General features: G+C 40.2%; 1 protein-coding gene and 1 long non-coding RNA gene across 2 annotated transcripts; one reads left to right on the plus strand and one right to left on the minus strand.

The window, feature by feature from the left end:
• Positions 1-1,114: 1,114 nt before the first annotated feature.
• Positions 1,115-12,883, minus strand: LOC117262537 (DEP domain-containing protein 7-like). The gene is made up of 12 exons (XM_078168186.1): positions 12,667-12,883; positions 12,129-12,308; positions 11,817-11,958; positions 11,642-11,737; positions 9,592-9,776; positions 7,472-7,673; positions 7,090-7,235; positions 5,861-6,022; positions 5,152-5,294; positions 4,833-4,958; positions 1,928-2,003; positions 1,115-1,509 (listed from the first exon to the last, which is right to left on the minus strand). The coding sequence occupies exons 1-12, from the start codon at positions 12,731-12,733 to the stop codon at positions 1,298-1,300; spliced, it is 1,737 nt and encodes a 578-aa protein (XP_078024312.1). The 5' UTR covers positions 12,734-12,883; the 3' UTR covers positions 1,115-1,297.
• LOC144463516 (uncharacterized) lies at positions 1,759-5,170 on the plus strand. Its single transcript, XR_013491642.1, has 3 exons — positions 1,759-1,811; positions 4,609-4,727; positions 4,858-5,170. It is a non-coding gene; the product is annotated as an uncharacterized LOC144463516 (long non-coding RNA).
• Positions 12,884-15,684: the final 2,801 nt, after the last annotated feature.

The following is a 15,684-nucleotide window of genomic DNA, read 5'->3' on the forward strand; positions in this document are numbered from 1 at the left end:
CCTGACTGTATATATATAGCAAATGGCACATTTTTTTTTAAATTAATGATAATGTGTTTTCAGTTATTTATCTTTGAACACAAGTATATTTCCAAGGTGGCAATTTGAATCACTTGCAAGGGCCTGCTCTCTCTACGGGCCCCTCCACCCCAGGGGCCCCAGTGCAATTGCACTGCCTGCACTGTCTACATTTACGCCCCTGGGAGGACTTGCTGGGAATGAATAGCGTTAATGTTAGTTGCTTCAAGAAATGAAGGGAAATGAATTAATTCATGGCACACTTTAAATAACTCTCCTTCATCTTTGGGCGTGAGGGAAATGATCAAGTATTTGCAAAAGGCTCAAGTCCAAGTGAAGTCATGAATCATTGGTGTTAAATTCCAAGTTGAGTTGCAAATCTTTTTTGATTTTGTGATGACAAGTCTAAAGTCATAAAATTTGTGACTCAAGTCTGAGTCATGTGACTGGAGTCCACACCTCTGGAAATTTGTTTCACGAGTCACTTTCAAATTTAGGTGTGTTTTTAAAGTGGTGCTTGTCTACATCTCTGCCGTAGGAGCCCAACAAGTTCCAAAGGATCATATCTAAAAGAATCTTTATGAAATTGTGTTGAGGAGATCTAAAGGTAATGTCCAATTCAAATTAAATGTGGTTGTAACTAAAGTTTGCATATTTGATCAAATAACCCAACTTTTAGCAATATTGCACTTAAAATTTCATGAATTCATCAAAAATCCGCAGGAAGTCCAAGAGAATTCGATGGAAACAACACTTCTGCAAGAAGACACTTTATTTGCTTCACTGTAACCTACAGTCAGTGAAGTCCATCAATCCATAGTAATTTATAGTTTTTTTGCTACACAAATTAATTAATATACACAAATACGGGGTTTGGGCACATCAGGATAGACAATACACATCATGTCTACAGACCGAGAACATATGAATACTCAAGAAGACGCCTTTTTGTTGTAGCACGTAATGGACTTACTTGGACAGTCTACCACTTTCACAGATGAGCTCTCCTCACTTCTGTTCCATTTATTTTGCATTAATCCTCTCGCCCACAAAAAACATACATGTTCAAGCTTAATCAGAGGATTGTCCTATTTCAGTTCTAAATTTATATTCAAGAAAAAAAACATGGTCAAGAATATGTTAAGTTTATTTATTTTGCACAATATAAAAGCAAATACACACATACAAGGGCAATCACATGCTGGCGGAATCTATACAACCTCCACTAAGATTTAATGTTCATCACAAATATGTATTTTAAGTGAGTTAGCTCACACACCTACAGCACATTAACAGCAGATTCACCAAAGTACTGGTTGAATATCTCTGGATGGGCTTGATAAAACTGCCTGAGGAGGCGTTTTCTCTCCTTAGCAGAGACCTTGGTGTCCAGGTGGATGCTCCTTAGCAGAGCCCACAGTTCCTGGTTGGTGGTCTTCTTTGTAGAGTCAGCAAAAGTCCTGCTGGGGACCTGCTGACAGAACGTAGAGCCTGAAGGAAAGAACAGAAAAACAGTGTTAACAGTAATCAACATGTATTATATTATTAGTTTTAGTTAGTTTCTAATGTGATGAGGACACACAAGGCCACAATGATTTAATACCTGATGGCTGAGTGGAGCCAAAACCTCACAGATGTGAACTGTTAGTTTGTCTCTGAGCTGCTCCAGGTTATAAAGCTGTCATGTTGATTTGAATGAGAGCTTATGGTGCAAAGTATTTTTTAATGGATGCCATGTCTGACTTGCAGTGAAATCTGCAGCTGTACAGCAACAGATCCAACCCAGTGAGATGGTAAGATGTTTACCCATCTATTCTGACTTTTAAAGCAGAGTGATGATCTTTGTATTATCAAAGTGTGTTTGCGTTGGACACTGCTGTTAGATTAATACTCATGAACAGTCATTTACCAGTCACATCAGGCTGCTTCTCGTGTGCAAGGCTGGCCAGCTTGTCACTCACTCCTTTGTGCAGAGCCCCTGGTATCTGGAGCAAAGAGAATAAAGTCTTGGTGGCAAATAATTTAATGGCAGAAAATGGTTTGTTGCTGGAATGACACCAAACTGGCAGTCATTTCTGCTCAAGTTCCCACTTATTGGTTTCACTGAATGACTTACACAAATGTCTGTGACAGCATTTTCGAAACGGTGTTTTGCAACTTGATTTGAGCAATTTGTTTACGCAACAGTGAGTTACAGCATCGATAAATGTCAGAGCTCAAACAAACAAAGTAAATCCTGGGTTGACATTTTGAAAACAAATTGTCAGGGTCAGACTCTTGTTTGCTGTTTGAGAAGGAGTTCGTCAGATTTTTTACTAGCCTAGGTTTCATAAGAGGTAACACCTGAGGTGTGGTCTTTATTTTATCTGAAAGGTATGGGCATTACTGTTGTATAATGTGGTGCTACAAATTTGTGACAGGGATCTTTTTTTGCACATTGTGGGTGTGAACAAAAGACAGAACATGATAAAAAATGACACTCATTATGGGACATTTAGGATCCAGTCAGTATGTTCACATGACATTAGAGAAAATGGATTTATTGTGTTAGTCCGACTAAAACCAGACTTTTAAAATACATGAATGGGAGAAAAATATGGAATGGGGACCTGTTCAAAAAAGTGGTGGAACAGCTGGACGACACTCATTTGTTTGGTCTGTGATGTAATAGGTCAACCAGAAAAATGTACAATACTAACAACCTGAAAGGGGTGATATCACCACCTATAGCGGAGTCGGACACACCTCAGTGAATAAATCGATTACCTTCCCGTTCTTCTATACTAAGACAAGGACAGTAGACAAATTAAATGACCTAGTGAGTGTTTTTAGAGTTTGACCCATACACAGCATACAAGCAGGGCCGTACGCAGGATTTTTGAAATACTGAGGTCATTTAGTCGTGGTGCACGTCGGGGGGGTCAGAAATTTTTGTCAATTATATATCAAAAGCCTTCAATCTGGTGTACTTTGACAGCCAAATTAAGAGGCTACATATATAAAGAACTACACACATCATATTAGATTAATCCCATCTTATCATGTTTCTCTTCCCACTTCATACTATAGCGTAATTGCCTTTCACCAAACTTTGTTTGTGGGTATTTATAATTATGTTTGAGCCACTTATTCTTTAGCAGGAAGTACTTCTTTTCATCTGTCAGTTGTCAGTTATATTAATTTTTATATCAATGAAAAAAACAAATCTGTGTTACTAAATTCTTACATTTTTACATGTATCTCACCATAGCAAGTTGGAAGTTGACATATTCTGCCATATATGAAGAGGGGAGACTCTCTGGAATCTGGCAATATAAGAACCATGGTGCTGGGACATTCTGTCACTTCACAGCTGTCCAAAACATGTGGTTTGTGCCAGGCGGACATGATTGCCAGTATTTTTTCATTATTGCAAGAAAGTCCATTGACTCATTCACAAGTCAAAAATGTGTTTCATTTGAAATAAACATGCAATATTTACATCTAAGATCATAGAAAAATAGTCACCCAAGTGCAATGATGTCCTCCAAGATAATGTTAATGATGTTTGCTTGTCGACATGATCTTGACTTACTTCTCTGTGCTCTGTGTTGCTCTTTGGCCTGACCTGAATGTTTTTTGTTGTTGTTTTTCAAGTTTCAGTTATATACTGGGGGGACATTTGGGCATGGGGGGGGGGGGGTCCCCCTCAATGTATCTGGTGACTACGGCCCTGTCATGCATGCATAATTAGGCTGCAGTTGTCTGGGTGTGCAAAGGTGAAGTGGCTGATCTTGTCATACAAAGTTTGATGGAATGTCAACTGGAGAATATGGAGATATTTGCATCTTGAAAGCCGGACTACAAATGTGGATAGACAGGGAGAAACACACGCAAGCCTAAGACGTGGTAAGATACGATATTCCTCACTATATGAAGTGACTGATAACAAGATCCGTATAATGGACTGTAAAGAAATTCGTCAGGTTTTTATTTTGTAGACAATTGATCTGTATTTATAGCGTGATGGGATGACAGCACAATGATGTGTGTGGTATCATCGGAAAGCTCTGGTCCTACACTTTCATATGATATGTGTGGCATTTCTGTGCGACCCTGCATTCGTGAGTAATCCATCTAAGAATAATGTGTGTGCAAAGCTGTATGAAAGCTGCATCGATCAAACAAGAGTACCAGAATTTTCTTTTTTAAATAATTGTTATTATAGAGAAGAGAGAGTCACTCAATCACCTTCCATCGGTCCTCCCACATACGTTCACCGCACAAATGAAATGGTTATTTTTATTTTCATTTTATTCATTCATTTAGGTCGGGAAAAAATACCGAGGTCATGACCTCGGTGTCCTCAATGGTAGTTACGGCCTTGCATACAAGGACCTTTGCTGCTTAAATTTGGACTGTTCTTTGGTTAGGTATGCTAGCACTGGGGCTTTAGGAATGGCAATAATGGGCTGTCGCTTGGTCTAACTCTTTGGTCCAGACGCAGATCTCAAAACTTCAGGATGAACTGCTATGAAACACTGTATAGACAACTGTGGTCCCCAGAGGAAGAATCATTATGACTTTGGTATTATTTTTCTTCTTCTTTAGTGTCACCATGAAAATTACTTGTGGCTTTGAGTAAAATGTCTCAACAACTTTTGGATGAATACCACTTTGGAATGTGAGCATCACCACCTGATGAAGACAAGGTGACATATAGCCATGAGGTATCACCATGCATTTTAAGTTTTAAGACTCTTAGATGAACAAAATCACTTCTTCATTCACTACTCAAGGAAAGTAGTATAATGTATTCTCTGACATTCCCTTACCTTAAACATTTCCTTTATGTTGCAGAGCATGAAGACCACCATCAGGTCCTCTTTCTCCTTTGAAAGAGCCCTGCTGTGGAGAATTGCCCTGGAGAAAGACTTCTTCACCGCCTGTCTGTTCTCCATCTACACATTCAACAGCACATCATTAATGTTAAATTACAGAAAAAAAACTTGGCACATCCAAGCCCTCTTTTTTTTTACCTGTCTGACAGGTGGAGAAGCAGTGCCTGCTGATGACTTTAAATGTTCCAACAATATTTTCTTTAACATTTTAAAAATGCTTTATCCAGCATAGGATTAAGTGCCCATCTCTCACCTCCTTGTCCAGTTTTATCCCCTGCGGGTCAGCTGCCAGAGCCATAAATGTAAGCAGCTTGCGCAGCTCATCTCTGCAGCCAGGAGGCAGCAGCTTCAGACACAACTGCAGAGCCTCAAGAGCCGTGCCCAATTTAGCATTCACTGGGAAGGCAAGAGGCACACAAAGTACATGATACTGGGATTACTGACATTTGAGTGGAGTTGGGCAACTTGGGTAGAGATACAGGCTAGGACCTGTTGGGAATAGAATGATTTTATGTGTTTTAGCGGGAAGGAGTCAGATTAACATGAGGCAGGGGCGTGGTGTGGTGAAGGAGGAAGTGGAACTGCCAATGAGAAGAGGACAACGCCTTGCGTGCACAATGACACTCTGTTACGCTCAAATATACTGGGTCAGGGAAAGGACAGGAGGTCAGACTTCGTGAACTGACACACCTTTGTTGTTCGTCAGGGACGTGAAGTTGAGACCCAGAGCTCTGTAATTTTATTCCTTTACTGCTTAATAAACTACATTAACTGAGACCGAATATCTTCTCCTATTACTTCATTAAAGAACACGCAGGACTGAGCTCACACATAGCACATTAGAGAGTAGGATGAGACTCTTAGTCCAACAGACCCCTGGGCAGTGTGAATCTGAATAAGATAATATAATCAGCTTTTCTTGTGAGAAACCACAGTTTGAGAGTCATACTCCTAGTTCTTACCCAGCAGGTCGGTGATGGCTGTGTAGATGTCAGTCATGTGGTGGGGCAGCAGTGGAGGTCTGTCTGTGTGGCTGTAGTGTTTAACCAGGGTCCTGTACAGCAGTATCTTACACTGGGCCAAACCACTGTTGGAGAGACCAGGCTGCTCATCACTGTTGTTGTCTGGGGTAGACACAGACAGCCAGAAATACAGAAACGGACAATTATATTGTTATATTGATAACAATGGCAGCTGCATGCTTTTAACACAAACCTGACACAATATCTAACCGTAAGTAAAGCTTCTTTATAGATGGCATGAGTAGACAGTGTAAAGGCATATACATGTTGTATTTTAAAAGTGAGGAACCAAACATAATTGGGTAGTGGCACTAGCCTTTGCCAAATACCAGATACTGCCTTGTTCTTGAGCAGTGGTGTTCCCAAGGGGTGGCCAGGGGGGCCATGGACAGTTCAACCTACTTAATTTTCAGTCTGAACCGCCGCCTCTGTCCCGCTCTGATGGTTCCAGTGGTCACTCCTTCTCTGTGATGTGTGGCTCAGAGAGTTTTTGGATGTTTGGGGCCATGGCCACCCTGGTAAAATTGCTGTGCCCCCCATGGCGGAAAATAAATGGAGGCTGACATTTCTGTCTTTAAGAGGCTGTGACACGCTTGATTTTTGAGGTAGCTAGACAACCTAAGGCATCTGTTGGTACCAACCATGTCAGCATAGCTTGTTAGGGGGCTAAGTAACGCTCCAAATTAGGCTAAATTTTGGCGATTGAACAACTGGCATGGCCATTTTCAAAGGCATCCCTTGAACTCTCGCAATGAAAATGGGTTGTATGGGAACCAACGAGTCTCCCCTAAACTTGAGCAGGCTTGTTCCCACTAAATAAAGCTGTATATTTGTCTTTCCAAGAGAAAAGACAACCACACTATCTGAAGAGCAATGAATCGCCTAACATGTATAGATAACATATTAAAACAGGGTTATCGTGGTACTCAAAATGTTAACTGTACTGGTATTCCTCTATGCACATCATATAATTCATAACATTAACTGTAAAACAAGAAGCCAAAGTACAGCAGTATGAGATTCCTTAACTCTCCAAATAGTTTTCAACTAGCCTACGTCATAATTAAATTCCAGAAATACAGTTATGGATTCAGGTTTTGGTGTGCCACCCCAAGATTTCAGTGGCCCCATCTGGCCACTTCTGTGAACATTTTCATCCAAGCACTTGCCTCCATCTTGTGACCTGCCACCAGCTGGCACTTGCTGACAGCTGTCCTGATCTTGTGGGAAAGGCAGCTCCCTGCTCAGTGCCACCACTGGCTGATCAGGGAGGAAGTCCAGACAGTCCAGAGCTGCACAGAGCCACGCATCCTCCCTGAGGTATAAGGAGAAATACAAGACAATTTTCAGTCCATTAAAGTAAAGACATTATATGGTAATATACACTGTATATTTGGGAAATTTAGATTTGAGAAGACTGATACCACTCTCATGTCTATAGAAATGAAGTTATTATAGGCTGCCAGTTAGTTTTGCTTAGCAAAAAGACTGGAATGTCTGGTTCTTTGCTAGTAGATATTGAGTAAGAAACAAATTATTTTTAAAACATACTGAGAGTCCCTGAAGGCCTTGAGGATCTTCCTGTCCAGGTGGTTGCTGCTGTATATCAGGTCTGGGTTACTGTGAGCCAGTGGGTTTAATGGAGGAGGAGAGGATGGGGTCTGACTGCACTGAAGGACCCCTTCCAGCAGGGGGAGCTCCACCAGGTTTAACAGCCTGAGCAGAGTCTGCTCCTGCCATACCTCATCTACCACTGGGGAGGGGAGAAAGACAAAGCAAAAAAATTACACTAAACTGTTGTATCGTTTTCTATTTCAGGGGAAACAAAGGCTTTTTTTTAAGATAAAACTAGACTGACCATCCTACAGTTGTATGCTTCTGTGTACCAATCAAGTTTCTCAGTTTATATCCATGTCGGTGGATACTTCACACACATCTTCCCACCCCCCACCCCCCCACAGCACAAAAGATCTACACAATCAGCATAGTTTCAATGTGAACATCCATGATAAGTGTCACCAAGTCAGTATCTGACCAAATGTCTCCCCTTCTGTTCCTGAATTATGACGTTGAGTAACGGCCAGAAAAGTGTTTTATGCAGAACATTATAATGTCACAGTGAAGCTGACGTGTAGGATATAAAATATCATCACTTCATTATTTCATCCTATTAGACATTTGTGTGAAGTTTTGTCATAATAAGTGTATAAATTCTTGAGATATGGCCAAAAATGTGCTTTGTGAGGTCACATTGACCTTGACCTTTGACCTTCAACCACCAAATTCTGATCAGTTTATTCTTCAGTCTAAGTGGACTTTTGGGGCAAATTTGAAAAAATTCCCTTATGGTGTTCTTGAGGATACTTTGTTCACAAGAATGAGACAGATGCAAGGTCACAGTTACCTTGTCCTTTGACCACCAACATATAATCATTTCATTGTTAAGTCAAGTGAACATTTGTGCCAAATTGAAGAAATTCCCCAAAGAAGTTCTTGCGAAACCACGTTCATGAGAATGAGATGAATGCAAGGTCATGGTGATCTTGATCTCTGACCCTTGACCACCAAATTCTGATCAGTTCATCCTTGAGTCCAAGTGACATTTGTGCCAAATTTGAAGAAGAAATCCATCAAGGCGTTCTCTTTATTGCATTCATGAGAATGAGACACAAGAGGTCACAGTGACCTTGACCTTTGACCACAAAAAAACGAAACATAGTTCAGTCCAAGTGGACATTTGTGCCAGACTTTACGAATTCCCTCTAGGCATTCTTGAGATACCGCATTCACAAGAATGGGACGGATGGACAACCCCAAAACATCATGATTCCAACCATGGATATCGCCGGCTCGTTTGTTACTTGTTCACGCCCCCCATTGCCCTGAAAAAGACACATTCTGTATAAACAAAAGTAGGCAGGCGGCTTTCCTGCAAATTTGCGCAATTCCTGTTTAAAAAGGGCTAATGAGGAAAAGAGTAATGTCTGGGAAATGATGAGAATAACTAGTAAGGTCATGTGGGAAGCACTTTCCCAGAGTAAAATGATGCAAAGGAAAAATAAAATATTAAATGTCATTTGCTGTCAAAAACTTTTTGTATTAAGATGACTGTCAATCAATAAGGCTCCATTTTTAAAGTGACTGGCACTCATCACCAAAACTAAATAATGACGTGTATTTTGGTCGAACTCAGATCTGCCACTTAAAATTCAAAGACAATCGAAATACAACCCCAACGGTAACCTAATAGACCTTTTCAACAGCAGATACTTTTAACTTGTCACTGTAAGAAAAACACAGATGAAATTGCGAATATAAAAAATGGCACAGTTCAATTAAGAGTCCCAGTAAGCTGTTCCAGTTAGCCAGCAAGCACAATAGCAGGGCCTCCATCACTAATGTTATTAAATACATCTGGGTCTCTGTCAAAGTGTCCACCACTAAAATGGCCTGTTTAAAGGAGTTTAGTCATTTCTTTCTTTTTTTCTCTGTGGCGCACTGACGTCCTACTCAGTGTTTTCTCACCTCTCATCCAGTGCATGCTGGGAGAGGCTACAATCCCTGTGACCACGAGTAAATGTGTAACATAAAGAGAGAATTAAATTATGCTTTAACAGTGTTAAAGTGGCACAACAGGATAAAATACACAAATGCTGACATTAGTGTCTTACGTGATTGCGGTAAAACAGTGTGAGTCTGCATTCTGCTGGGACTCACACTGCTCACCAGAGGCTCCAGTGACAGACTGGCAGCGGCAGGAGTGTCCAGTTGGTTGGATTCTATGCTTGTCTGAGTACATCTGACAGGGCTGGACGTCTGAACATGTGAGCCAGTGGGACACGTCTGCTCCTCCTGCCTGGAATGTAAAACAGAGACAGCTGAGAGCTCACACTGGTGACGTGTCAAAAGCCTTTTGTGGATTCTAGTGCGGGTTAGGTGATATGATGACACCTACTCAGAGATGATTTGAAGACTACTTGAAGAGATTGTGTTACATCATTTATACAGTGATAGCTCTCCCTTTAATATCCGTGCTTGTATTAAACCATTGTGTTAATAAATAGGACTGGAGCACAGGGTTTGTGCATCAGTGTGATGAAGTACTTTGACTTGTCAGGTATTCCATTCACTTGAAAACGGAAACATTCCTATCTTGAAATTTTATTTTTAAAGGGGAACTCCACTGATTTTACACATCAAAGTGTGTTTACAGGTCTTGGGGAGCATTACTCCATAACTGAAAAAGTTGTATAAAAAAGACAACATTCACAACCTTTGTTACCATTAGATGAGTGCATAAAAAGCAATAATAAACAAAGAATTTGTGAATTCAGGATGATATTTATTTGTGTGTGCAAATTTTAATTTTCAGAGGTTTACTGTGTATATAACATACTTGGTACATCAGTCTATATTTGATATCCCATCTGTTTTCTAATGTTAAATAATGTTAAAAGGTGGTTTAACTCCCTCTTGTGGTCATTGTCCTGAAGCTCAGGGGGGAGAAAAATAAATAAACTGTGTACTGTGGGTACAGTTTTGCAAAACTGCGCACAGTTTACTTATCTGTCCACATGGATGTAAATTGACAATCTGTACCCACAGTTTAAAATCCGTCCCCACGGATTGTAAAACCGTGCATACAGTTTAATTTTCTCTCACCGGAACCTAGGGGGGCTCCGTAGAAAAAGTCGCTTGTTTTGGGCTTGTTTTCACAGGCCTGGTTGCTTATTTGTCTCACGAGATCTGGCAACACTGGCTGCTGGCTCTGCTGGCTACATTAGTCATACGATCAGGCTGAGTTGCATTGCTGGTAATGTGGATGCCAGGTTTGACAAGGAGGAAGGTGCAATGCTAAACTTAAATGTTTTATCAATAGACTTTCCAGAAAATGTACTATATCATGGCATGCCACTATACACAGCATTTTATGATATAAAATGCTGTGTACCATGATAGAATTTACTCATATTCCCCAAAGTTCCAGCTAAGGTGGGTGATGCATAATACTATTAACATTAAATGTCAAACCTAACCAGTCATCCGCTTCAAACTGAGCTCATAATTGTCAGTATATATGAAAGAGATTCTTAGAAGTCATTTTAAACGGGGCCCCAGACTATATGTTTAACAACATAACACAAAACATATAGTATTTACATAATGTCACACTGGTCTGGGATAACCTCACTTTGCCAGTACACCCATCTTAACATGCCTCAAAGGACAGTTCACTCCAAAATCAAAAATACATCTTTTTCTTTCCTGTTACCTGTAGTGCTGTTTATCAGTCTCGATTGCTTTGGTGTGAGTTGCTGAGTGTTTGAGATATCAGTCATAGAGCTGTCTGCCTTCTCTCCAGTATAATTAATAAATGACATGACAGGTAAGAGGTAAAATATGTATTTTTGATTTTGGGGCGAACTGTTCCTTTAAGTAACAGTTGCACATAATACCCCTGGCCTTAACTTGTGAATGTATTCCTCCTCTCTATTCAACCCTGTCTCACTATAAATACATCAAAACAGGAGGAAATACATCTCTGAAACTGACAGATACAATAATGTCATTTCACTGCCACACCACCTTGTGAAGGATGTGTCATACAACTTACTGGTCTGCATTATATAGTATATGTTTTTAATGTGGGTGTGACAAATAAATTGGTAACTTTGTGTGTGTAATGTATGCTATTCAAATTGAATGACTGAGACTTAGTACCTGTCTGAAGGAGCACTGCAGAACAGTGTTTGGATCCCTTTCACAAGCACACCTCTTTCTAACTTGTCAACTGAGGGAAAACTCTCACCCACAAACCTGTGTGTAAAAAAGGCACCATGTTGGACATTTTGATCATCAAAAAAAAACTTTATGTGTATGTGTGGTTGAGTATAACCTGTAGAGAGCACTCTTGCTGTCTTGAAACAGATCCTGCTTTTTGTCTTTGCCAAACACTTTGGTGCCCACTGCCTCAAACACATTACAGTCCAACAGAGCCTGGCACACACACACCACTTTGTCCCGTGACACATCTGCACCTTAAATTTCAACCAAGCAGAGAGAGGAAAGTGGCAGTTCATTTACATTCTTTTGGTTCATAAATATAATGAAAAACAGCTTGGGCCAAATGGAGCCCTCAACTGGAAAATCCACCAAATTATTGATTTATGCTACCATGTGTACAATCCAATGCCCCACACATACACACCTTCAAAAACACAGCTAATGTGTTCTGCCACCACATCAACAGCCTCTGAGCCGAGGAAACAGTCGCCATGAGACTTGAGGTGGACTCGTCGACGCTTCACTGTCACAGAGGACCTGAGGTGGGAGATGAGGCCACTCCACATGGAGGAAGACTGGACTGGTTTACTGGTCACTCCATGAGCTAAGACAGGGCACAGAGAAAATCAAAGGGAATCAAACTGACCTGTGCAGGGTTAGAGCACAGATAAATGGATAGGAAGGTGGATAAGACAATCTAAGACATGACAATGCATGGAAAAGAGGAAAGGCTAGTGGAGAAATATGAAGGACCTGACTGAAGAAAACTGTCAAACTAACTGAAGTCAGCAGCAGTAAATTGTGGGTCGATTGTTTGTCAGTGAGGATTTAACACATCAACTTTTTAGTACGTTTAGATCATCATAGTTGGCCAGCCTGAGAAAAACCCAGACACATGGTCAGGCCTCCATGAGCTGCAGAAGTTGATACACCTCGTTGAAATGCTTGCTTGATTAACTCACCTTGAGGGCGCACACATAATTTTTCTGCAAGGTGTAACGCCGCAGCTCTTTCTTTAATCGACGCCATGTCTACCAAAGCAGCTGAGGAAGCACCTCTTCAGTTGATAACACGCTAGGTGTTTGGACAAGCAGGAGAAAGCAACCGGTGACACAAAGCAGGTCCAAGCTCCTTCACTATATGTGCAGTTTAATATTCAACCGCTAGATGGCAGCAGAGTATAAGTCACCTCTGACACAGCAGTCAAACTGCTGCTTGGTCTTTATATAGGCTTACTACTGTGTGTACAAAACGCTAAAGCAGATACTTAGAATACAGAATATACACGAATGGGAGATGGCCGGAGACAGTTAGGGATGTGAGCACAAATGAAGTCTAATTATATCGTGTAAATGACCCACAGAGATGATTGAAAATGGTGGTAAAGCTCTGTGCTGGGGCTGCACAGTGCGAGAAAAAGGACACAACTATAAAAATGTGAAAAGCACTGTTGTCATGAAAGCTGCCCCTTTTTTGCCTGATAATTTGATTTATTTATATCTTTATTGGGCGCTGATTATTTCAACCTCTTATTTTGTATTTTTGAACAATGTTCAGTGTCCTGTCTGCCAACAGCACCCTCACAGGTCCACTCAGCGGCAGCCATCATTTCGTTAGCCCGGAGGCAGAGGGCGCTGTTGGAAACCGCTGCGGCTAGCTTTCCAGCTTGTTGGGCTAACTGTCAAAGGTAATGTAGCACTATCAACAAACAACAATTTTACCTGACTAATTCACTTATAACAACTAACATTTTAATTCCTAGAAACACAAACATATTTTTAAACAATATACCTTTCAAGAATAACGGACAAATTACCTCAGTTTTTGCTTTTTTCTAAGCAAAGTATAGGCTCATGCTAGCTAACATTTTGTTGAGGTTAGCTAATGTTAGCATTCTGTTAGCTTTTGGTTGAGGCTTAAGTTTTGGCTTCAAGTCTGTTACAATAGGAACATGTATTCTAATTAAAGTGTCGTTGATTTCAGTTATAGTTTATTTAATTAAACATTAAGTCAAAGTGAAAAGTCTAACACTATATCAAATGTATTTGTAATAAAATTAGCTAAATCTGCTAATTGGCACTATGAAACAACACTTTTCAGGGACCCCTAACTACATATATATTGGATAAACTGAGATGCACTTGAGATGACTCTCTTAATATTTTAGGTTTCAATATTTTTAAGTTTGGACTTGCTTGTGGCTGGTAATTCAGCAGCATCTGAAGCATGGCTACATGCTGTTAGCTTCACCCTCTGCACTGTCACAAGTACTTGGAATAACAATATAGCCAACTGGCGATATGATTCAGTAGTACATAACTGTTCACTAGTTGACCTAGTCATCACGGATAGGTGATATCAAGCTCACATGATTGCACGAGCAGTTATGAGTAACAGTTAGGCTATCATCAATGTTGTGTACTGTAATTTTTTTAAAAGTTAAAAAAAAAAAGTTTCACAACATCCACTGCAGTAAATCTGAGGTCTCTAGGGGTCACAGACCCCCTGTTGAAGACCCAGGATCTAAAGAGTAACCTCAGACAGTTTCACTGTCTCACTGATAAAGGAGTCAAAGATGCAGCATGATGAATTTCAATGAACAATGGATTTCTCAAACACTGATAAAATAATATGACAGCTTACGATTACATTTCCAAATATTTGCCTCAAATTTCAAAAGCCATACTTCCTTTAAAAGAAAAAGTTAGCATGTAAAAATAGCTTTCTGATTTACTTTTAGTTGCAATATGGTCAGGGAATGGAGCAGTATTAGTGTAGTCTTCATTGATAAATTGTCAAAAGCCTATTTTTATTTTTTTTATTAAGACTCAATTGTGCTGCATGATAGGCCTTTTTCACAGTAGACATTTTACTTGTCTTTAATGGAAAAAGTGAAGGTGTTGCTAATAACATTAAGGTACAAGTGTACCAGTAAGCCATGACAGTGTGACAGGGAGACAGCATGCACAATACCAGGACACTGAAATTGAAGCAGCTAAATGAAACTCAGCCATCTTTCATTTTATTTTTTCACACCAGTGCTTTCTCTACCGTGACATAATAAAATGTCTTAAGTAAAAAAGGCCTATTGTAAAACCCTTTACATTAGTATTGCAGTAGTTCAGTTACTGTATTGCTTTTAGCTGCAATGTAAATACTTATATTGCCGACACAGGGCTGTGGTTCAACTTTATTTTCCTTAGTGTATTACAGAACAGTAACTAACATAACTCACCCAAAGATAATACAGACATCATGTTGCTTGATAGAAATGTTCCCATTTAATGGATGGCAGATGGTGGTTAATACCTGCTCAACTGAATCACAGGAGAAGCAAATAAAGGCATTGTGGTCGACTCCCTCACTCCCAGTCACATACACATTCACAGTGTGCACACAAGACACGTACGCTATCACTTTGACACACTAACACACGTTCGCAAATCCCCTCCCTCCTCAGCCTGGGGTCACACTGTCATTTTATGATAGTAGCCAATTCTAGCAGGGATCATTTAATTCTCCAACGTGATTGATACCAGCACAGGTTAAATGGGAGAAAAAAGGTCTGTTCTATTAAGGGATCAGTGGCTAGTGGAGACCTCCCACTTAAATAGTCATATTTTCCCATAAGTGTGTTTGCGTGTATGCAGTGTGTGTGTCACTCAGTTTCTTGGTTATGTTGAGGGGACAGAGACAGTTGCAGAGGACCATCTGTGGGTCAAATTAAATAACCTAGATAATTTAAAAAGCATTGACAGCACAATTTGTCCATTCAGTGTTATTGCTCTGACCCCTATTAGTGTCAATGGGCTGGTTCATTTGAACCTAGATGGCTTATCAAGGTGTTATCCTCTCACTGCAATGGGAGTGGTGTAAAACAAAGAAAGAAAAAACCCTAATGGTCATTTCAAAGCCATTAGGTTAGATTGTAGTGATTGAGAAACATTATGAGGCTTTAATGTGCTAGCCTATTATTTCTA

Source organism: Epinephelus lanceolatus, chromosome 5 (genome assembly GCF_041903045.1).
Source record: "Epinephelus lanceolatus isolate andai-2023 chromosome 5, ASM4190304v1, whole genome shotgun sequence".
Lineage (NCBI taxonomy): Eukaryota > Metazoa > Chordata > Actinopteri > Perciformes > Serranidae > Epinephelus > Epinephelus lanceolatus.

Bases quoted from the DNA above. Each gene is read 5' to 3' on its own strand.
- LOC117262537 (XM_078168186.1), bottom strand. From the start codon at position 12,733: ATGGCGTCGATTAAAGAAAGAGCTGCGGCGTTACACCTTGCAGAAAAA. The intron at 11,959-12,128 runs GTGTGTATGTGT...TTGAAATTTAAG, and splicing joins CATTAGCTGTGTTTTTGAAG to GTGCAGATGTGTCACGGGAC. The intron at 4,959-5,151 runs GTGAGAGATGGG...TTGAATGTGTAG, and splicing joins GGATAAAACTGGACAAGGAG to ATGGAGAACAGACAGGCGGT.